The 8,967-nt window shown below is 38.1% G+C and overlaps 1 protein-coding gene across 1 annotated transcript; it reads left to right on the plus strand.

The window, feature by feature from the left end:
• Window positions 1-3,750: 3,750 nt before the first annotated feature.
• LOC132570136 (anti-apoptotic protein NR13-like) lies at window positions 3,751-4,128 on the plus strand. The gene has a single exon (XM_060236570.1). It carries the CDS (start codon window positions 3,751-3,753, stop codon window positions 4,126-4,128), a length of 378 nt encoding a protein of 125 aa, XP_060092553.1.
• Window positions 4,129-8,967: the final 4,839 nt, after the last annotated feature.

The following is an 8,967-nucleotide window of genomic DNA, read 5'->3' on the forward strand; positions in this document are numbered from 1 at the left end:
AAGAAAAAACAAAGAATAGAGAGAGAGAGAGAGAGATAATTATATAAAAATTTACATTTTAACAAGCAGATTCTTAGCATTATTATAAGGTACAATTGTCATAAACTGTAGAGCTGAGATAAAAGTTAAGATTGACTGTAGGTTTGGCATTCAGATGCATCTTTTCCTGGGGCATCACAGTTATGGGGGCAATGCACTGATTGGGGATTGACATTCCCCCCGCCCCCCAATTACATTTGTTAATTGATTTATGTCAGAAGCCACGCTCGCAACTTTTCCTTCCAACATTTTTTTAATGTTTTCAAAGAGGCTTTTAACCGTTCTAACAGTAAGTTCAAGAAGTGCAAGCCCGGTAGGACACACTTAGAACACAGGGAGAAGTAGAACAACGTATAAACTGGGTACAAGGCTTTAATTCCGGGGGAGGGGGGCTAGCAACCCCCACATCAAACACCATTGTGTTGTGGCAAAAGTACAACTGTGCCTTATGCAGGAACAGGTTTTGCCGTTCTTAGGGTGCAGCTGGATCTTCCTAAGCCAACTCAGTATCCCCAGCTAGAAGAGAATTCGTGTGGGAACACTTTACCCCAGCCTTTTGAAAAGAAGAGATAGTTCAGACCGGATCTTTACTAATAAATTTCTATATGAACAATTCTGTACTCAGCAACGATGCACGGTATAGGCTCATCGCTTTTCACAGGACATACATCCACAGCCATTTTGTATGTGCGTGTGTGTGTGTATAAGTTTCGCAGATGCTAAATTGCGCAGAGGCTGTCTGCAAGATCACAATTCAACTTGCATAAAAATTAGCCGCTAATGTACAACGGATCAATGCTAAAGCCTATGGAATAGATGCTTCTTTCCTTCTGAACATGTGTGCACGAATTCTGCCTTCTCTGTCCTGTCCAGGCCTCTCCAACACTCCAGATTTGTAAACATTTTTTTTAAACTCATCACAGAGCACAAACGTCTGAAACAAAAGACCAATCCTAACAATTTGTGAGAAATGGGAGAGATTATGAGCGGCTTATATTACACCAGGAACAAACTTTGCAGCTTCAAAAATATAACGGATCATAACCAAATAGTGTTGAAATAAATAGTTTTTTAATGCGGCTTCGAGATTTTATTTCCTTTGTTTATGGTGGTACCTGTATTCTAGAACACAATAGTGTTTTTATACATTATAACACATACTGTGAGTACACGAAAGATGATCTAGAAGATACGTTTCAGTTTTAATACAAAGGCACTCAAATGTGGCCTTTGCGGTAGTTTCTAAAACATCCGTGCAATTCAGTGTTTTGATTACGTGTGTCTTAGTGGGTCACGGTATATAACTGAATAATATATAATACGTAGTCACAGTGTATAAAATTAGACACTCTGACTTTTGATGTGCCAAGCTGTAATACACTCGTCGGTAGTTATACCGCAGCCCCTGATATAGGCCCCACTGTGAATTCAGCTCTACAACCCACCACCAATAGGAGAGTTGCCGTTGTTCAAATGCACCAACGGGTGCGGGTGATGGGGGGAGCACAGGATTCTTTTTTAAAAATGGGAAAGCTGGGCACCATTCTGACAGCTCCATAGCAACATGGCGAATACACGTATGTCTGTTTTTAATCCAGTGGCCCCCAGAGCACCTGTAAGGAGGAAAGCTACAGCGAGGATTCAAAAACCTAGCACCGATTCTGACAAGGAGAATGTAGAGAATGTTGCAAGGCGCCTTTTTGCTTCACCTGAGAAAATGAAAGATGGGGCAGATATCTGTATACCAAAGAGGAGTAGGTGTTTCCAGTGAGGTGAAAGTTGTGACTCCATGAATCTGCCACAACAGGATCTGTTTAAGGTGGGTAGAACAACATGGGAAAGATGTGTAAAGGATGTGTGGTTTCTGTTTTGGCTCCTTTTCTCATTTTGTGTGTTTGTGATTTTTTTAGAAATTTTGTCTCATGGACTTGTCCGGTGTTCAGACATCGATTCATACCGTCCTGCAAAAATATGTGGGAGTGTCCGATGAAGATGTTCCACCTGTGAACAAGCAAAAGTCATGTTTTGCGATGTACAAACTGATAACTGCCACTGCTTATTCAGTTCTCAATTATTGCTCCAACAAGCTCTCTTCTTCTATGTGTGATGGATGCATTTTAGATAGACCTGGACAGAATTCTCATGTATGTTTGATGTGGCCTGCTGCTTTTTATGATGATAACTTAAGATATGTTTGTTGCAATCTGAATACGGGCCCAGTGTTGTATGTGATCACGATTATTGTGTTTTCTGGATTGCTGCGGTATTAACAAGAATCATATCATAGTGTTGGCGTACGAACATTCCCAACTCCCTGTGAACAATTGAGAACATTGTTTCAGAAATGCCACCAACCCTATGTGACACTTGTTGAAAAATTTCTGCATAATACATTTCAGAATGGCACATCTGTGAATACATTTCTTTTCCCCCATTTGTAAATAAATTTTAAAAACTTTTTGTAATAAATGTACATTTTATACATTCACATGTATACAAATAAAAATGTATTTAGAAGCTGTTGAGTTTGTGCAAAAAGAATTGGTCTCATCATTGTTGCTGGGAAAAAATTGAATTTTTGATACTAAAAAACATTCGATATTAAAAAGATCATGTTGCATTTAGGGAGGTCGCTTTTGATTAGTAAGAGGGAGATTGACACTGATACACTGATAGACATATGGTTTTACCAATAGCACTGAAAATAACGTCTCTGCACCAAGAAAACTTAAGATAGGACAAGAACTATTTAAACACATCCTAATACCAACATCATGTTTTCATGGGTTCCTTACTTTAAAAAGCAACAGCGTGCACGCTCTTCCCCCACATAATCCTGAACAGCTCTTTAAAAGCTAAATCAAGTCTTTTTTTCTGTAGCGGTCCCATTCTTATGCCCCGCTGAAGACGGGGGCTGTCTCTTCTCTCATCCAATATCACCAACACAGAAAGTCCTTCTACTGGTTTGGTTTTAATAATGTTTAATCATGTCAATTTTTGGCTAATGACTTTTTTGCAAAACACTTTGAGCAACAAAGAAACATGGTATAAAAATACACCGAATAAATGGACACCGCGGGTTATTACATATAAACTTTTTTTCTTTATTTTCACTTTACAGTGAATCACTTCCCTGTAAGTATGACCTATTGAACAGGATAGGAGTGATGGTGTAAAGGTTGTGGATTGCAATTGTGGGAGGATAGATTTCTTCAGTGTTTGCTTGGGTGGACTAAAATTAGTCAGGGCAAGAAACAGCAGGAGTCTATTTGATTTTATATAGGAAAGCGTGTGTAATATTGTATAAAGTTGGCTACAAATCAAAGGTGCTGAGGGTGAGCATTATGGGAAAAGGTGGGAATGGAGGAGGCCAGAATTAGGTTGGGGTACAATAAACATATTACAAAGTAACGCACAAGCAACAGCATTATAGCCTGCTGCTGGATCATGCTAGGGAAAGAAGGTATGTTCTTTGTCTATACACATAGGTAATCCCATCATTCTTTTACCCCATGTCCTTTCGGACAGTACTTCCTCTACATTTCTATGACTGTATCTATTACAGATGCTTAATTTGTCAGCTTCTCATTTTGTAAGAAACCTACTGGTTGGGGGAAAGTAGGCTGTAAAACCATATCTGTATAGAACTGGTGGTATGGGGCACAGTTGGAGTGGGCCAACATATTCATCGGCAGTCATCAAAGAGTCACTATGCTGAGCGATCTGACAGCTGAGACAATGCGGCTGGTGGATGACTACTTGCAGCACTACCTGAGTGGTTCGGTGCTGTCTCACAGCCACATGGCCAAGACCCTGTGGAGAGTGGCTGACATGCTGGAGAGCCATGATAAGGCATTCTTTCACTTGATTTGCTACACAGCAATCTTGCTGGAGCCCAGTGGGGCAGCCGCCCACTTGAACCGTGTGGCAGCGCAGATGGAATCTGATGGTGGAGTTAACTGGGGCCAAGTAGTGGTGCTGTTTGTGTTCACCAGCACCTTGACAGCTGCACTGACTGAGCAGGGGGCCTGTGAGGAGATCAGCAGCCTGACAGAGGCATTGGTCATCTATCTGTCTGGAGAAGCGTGAGTGGCTGGAGGCGCACGGTGGCTGGAATGGGTTCTACCACTACTTCAACAAACACAGTTCTGATTCAATCAATCGGTATGATAACAAAAGCAACACTATCATAGTGACTGCAGGATTTGTCCTAGCAGGATTGGCTTTCCTCTTGACTGTGCGATAAAAGTACATCGTGAACTTGAAAGTATGAACAAGCTCAATGAAACTATGAACAAGTACCCATGATGAGTCCATTCTATTTTTTTACAATTTTAAAAATGTTGTTTAAATTGGTGTCTAAGGCAGAATGTTTAAAATGAAGCACAACCCACCTTGACAATGTCAAAAAAAAACAAATGGAAACAAAGATTGTTCAGATCGTAGGTTTGTATGTTTTGTTAGTTCCATTCTAGAGAACTGAGACGTTATGCTAACTATGTTATATGACCTTGCGATGCAACCCATGTAATGATGGGCGTTCGGATTTTTTATGGAGGGAATTCTAATCTTATTTCAGTTGAGCACTCCACTTGTTTCATACCGGATCCAAAAAATGGTTCTATACATCGTCATATCTAATAGAAAAGTATTTTATTAAAGCGAGAATATACAGTATTTTATTAAAGTGAGAATATACAAAGCGTAGCTTTTTTTATTAGCAACAATTTGCCTCCCAACGCGTGTGTCTTCAGTTCCCCATGAATGAGGCACCTTCCACTTTGGTATCGAATAGGCAGAGAGGGGGATTGCTGGGATATCTTGCTGGGGCAGTGTAAGAAATACATGGCATACATCTTTGTCATGTTGTGATTCACAAGGATTAGACACGTACAGAATGTGTAGCAGAGATAATCTGTTCTCTTCCCACAGATGGCATTTGCCATTTGATCAATATCACACCAATACAGACAGCTGGGTGGCAAAACCGCATACTGAACGTATGGTGACTTGCCTGCCTGGTGCGAAGGTAGCGGACATTACGTGAGTAGTAGATAGGCTGATAGACAGTGCTGGGGTGGAGCCGGTGCTCGTGGTGCAATCCTGAGGTCCTGGAGGAAAAGTTTAGGCTGCTAGGCGGGAGTCTTAAGGCCAGGACCTCCAAGGTAACCTTCTCAGAAGTGCTATCTATACCACGTGCAGGGCTGGAGAGATAGGCACAGATTAGAAGTCTCAATGTGTGGATGAGATGATGGTGTAAGGAGGAAGGGTTTAAGTTTGTTAGGCACTGGGATGCTTTCTGGAACAAGCGGGAGCTGTACAAAAAAGATGGGATCTCTTAGAATTACAATGCACCTGTTTTTGAAAAGCTCACCTGTTGCAAACACAAACCAGTGCAAAAATAGCTACCATTTTACACACACAACAGAATCCTCTCAACAAATAACTGTGGGGGCTGGCAAACCAAGGTTCTAGGATTCATGCAAAACTCTATTGCACTACTGAGTCCCTAGAGTTGTATCGACACTCAACCTGATGTTAAAGGGACATGTTATATAGATGCGATATTTAATGATAAAAAATGATTCTTGCAAATATATATGCTCCAAACGATAAACAAGAAAGATTTTATAAAGTGTTACATGGGAAGTTATTGGATTTGACCGTAGAAAATTGTTGTATCATTGGGGACTACAATGCAGTATTTGATGTTAAAAAAGATAAAAAAATTGAGAGATCTAAAAAAAGCATATCACGTAGCGTTCTATCCAAGACCTTTTTTTAGAATGGCAGAAGAACTTAATCCACAGACAGAAGATTTTATGCATTATTCTCAAGCACACAGATGTTGGTCCAGAATCGACATGTGTTGGATGTCGACGGATTTAACCTTGTCAATTAACCAAGCCAATATCCTGCCAAAAATATTTGCAGACCACAATCCTATGCAAGTGATTATACAAAACCCATTAAAAAGCAGTTGTTGGACCCTAAATTTGCAAATCCTAAAAGAAACAGCATTTTTTTTGGAAAGGGCTAAAAAAGAAATAAAGACTTTCTTTGATTGCAACTCAGATAAAGATACAAATATGCATGTAATTTGGGACACCTTCAAAGCCTTTTTCAGAGGTATTGCAATCAGCTATGCCGCAAGGAGGAAAAAAGAGCAAATGAAGGCATATAGTGATTTGATGACAGAATTAAAAGAACAAAAGAAGCAGCAAAAAATTAGGAATACAAAAGAAATAAAACTTAAGATCCAAGCTATACAGCACGGAATCAATTTACTATTAACAGAGGAGTTAGAAAGAAAATTGAAATGGACCAAACAAAATTATTTTGAAAGCGCCAACAAAATTAGTAGATGGCTGGCATATAAACTTGAAAGAAAGAGAGAAAAGAATTATAAAATCATTAAAAAAATTATGAAGGTGAAGAAGTTACCCAGGAAGATCAAATGAGAAAAATTGTTCAAAATTTTTATCGGAATTTATAGAAAAAGCAGGAAATTACAGAAAAGTTGCAAGAAGACTATATAGAAAGCGTTAAGATGAAACAATTAATGAAGGAACAGCAGGAATCTTTAGAGAGTCCTATCACAATACACGAAATAATTGAAGCAATTAAGCGACAGAAAAATAATAAAGCTCCTGGACCGGATGGTTTACTCGTGGAAGTATATAAATCTTTCAAAGAACTCCTCCTGATCCCTTATAAAAAGGTGATAGGAAAAATTCAAGAATCAGCTGTGATGCCAGCCTCTTGGAGAGAAGCACTGATCTCGTAAATTTATAAAGAAGGGACGGAAACATCGGACATTAAGAATTATAGACCGATTTCCCTTCTGAACGCAGACTACAAAATCTTTGCGGCAGTATTATCCAACAGACTTAAAAAAATTATAACATCCATAGTGCATGAAGATCAAACGGGGTTTATACCGGGAAGAATGATGCGACAAAATTTAAGATTCTTTTTGAATATTCTAGAATACTATAGGGAGCACCCGGAAAAGCAATTTGCGGGCATCTCGCTAGACGCTGAAAAGGCATTTGACAATGTTGACTGGAAATTCATTAATAAAGCATTAGCAATGGTAGGCTGTGGAAAGATTTTTAGAAAACTTGTGGAGGCTATATACACTAAACAAAATGCGAAAATAAATATAAATGGATGCAACTCGGAACTGATTGAGATAGAACAGGGAACCAGGCAAGGATGCCCTTTATCTCCCTTACTTTTTGTACTTTATCAGAATTTCTGATAAAGAAAATAAGAGAAGATACTGAAATTAGGGGTACAAAAATTAAAAACGAAGAATTCAAAATTCAGGCCTTTGCAGATGATCTTTTATTTACATTGGAAGATCCTAGCTCTTCAATTGATAACTTGAAGATAAGGTTAAAACAATTTGGAGAGGTATCTGGATTCAAAGTTAACATACAAAAAACCAATTTTTTGACCAAAAATATGAGTAAAGAGCAAGTCTTACAATTGGAAATTAGATCTGGATATAAACATGAAAAGAAAATTAAATACTTAGGTATTCACCTAACAAATGAGTTTTAATCTATACAAAGAGATAACTACGAGAAGATCTTAAAAGAAATTGGAATAGATCTGGACAGATGGAGAGATCTGCAAATCTCTCTTTGGGGAGAATAGCTACAGTCAAGATGAATATCTTGCCCAGAGTTTTGTTCTTGTTTCAGATGGTTCCAATTATTTTATCAAAATCCTTTTTCCAAAAACTTAATAAAATGGTCATGGCTTTCATTTGGCAAAATAAGAAGCCGAGGATAAAGCTAAAAGTGCTGCAAGAGAGTAATTTAAGGGGTGGTATGGCACTGCCAGATTGGAGTCTATATTACTAAGCAAGCTGCTTAGCCTGGGCTAAAGATTGGCTTTTATTGGAAAATAAAAAGATTGCTAGTACTTGAAGGTGCAGGATACATTTGGTATCAAACTCCCTAGAGAAACAGTATTTTCTTGAACCACGAAGTAAGAAAAGCAATCTATAAGGTTTGGATGGAAATTAAAAGCAAATTTTATACTTATCACTTTGGGTATCTCCGGTAGAAACGGTCATGCATCCAAACTTATACAATTGGGGAAGCTCTTACAATTATGGCATGTTGCTGGATACTGGAAATAACTTAAAATTAGATGGCAACATAATATTAGATTGGTGGCTCAAGTGTCAAGTTAAATCAAGATACCAATCCGATAAAGAATTAGGCTTTCCTAAAAATCTGGAATTAAATGAATTTGATAAGTTGATCCATGACTCCCAAAAACTCATTTTGAAAATTTATAATTGGTTACTACAGATTATGATGCAAAGTGAAACTGTAAAAGAAAGCTGGATAAAATGGTTAGAGGATTTCGGATACACTATTGATTTGGCGGAATGGGAAAAGGTTTGGGAACAAAATATAAAACTGACCAAATCATCGGTTTTTAAGGAAAACTTATATAAAATGATGTACCGATGGTATTTGACCCCGGAAAGATTGGCTAAAATATATCCAAGTTATACAAACAAATGTTGGAAATGTAGGAAAGTTAAGGGGACGCTTTATCATATTTGGTGGAAATGTGAAAGTGCCAAAAAATTATGGATTCAAATTAGTATCTGGATTCAAAGAATTTTTTAAAAAAGGTTTAAGCACTCTCCAGAATTGTACTTATTGAGTATATGTAAAGAACATGTATCTATATCTGAGAAAAAATTACTAATTCATATGATTACAGTTGCTAGAATTTTATACGTGAAGTATTGGAAAGTCTCCAAAATCCCTGATGAGGAAGAATTTTTATCTAAGTTGTTGGAAGCTGCCGAAATGGATATTTTGACTATAAGGTTAAGAAATGGGAACTTGCAGGAGTGTAAAAAGACTTGGAAACCAATATATGTTTGGGCCAAAA

Source organism: Heteronotia binoei, chromosome 4, assembly GCF_032191835.1.
Source record: "Heteronotia binoei isolate CCM8104 ecotype False Entrance Well chromosome 4, APGP_CSIRO_Hbin_v1, whole genome shotgun sequence".
Taxonomy (NCBI): Eukaryota; Metazoa; Chordata; class Lepidosauria; order Squamata; family Gekkonidae; genus Heteronotia; species Heteronotia binoei.

Excerpts from the sequence above, each read along its gene's own strand:
- LOC132570136 (XM_060236570.1), top strand. The coding sequence starts at position 3,751 with ATGCTGAGCGATCTGACAGCTGAGACAATGCGGCTGGTGGATGACTAC.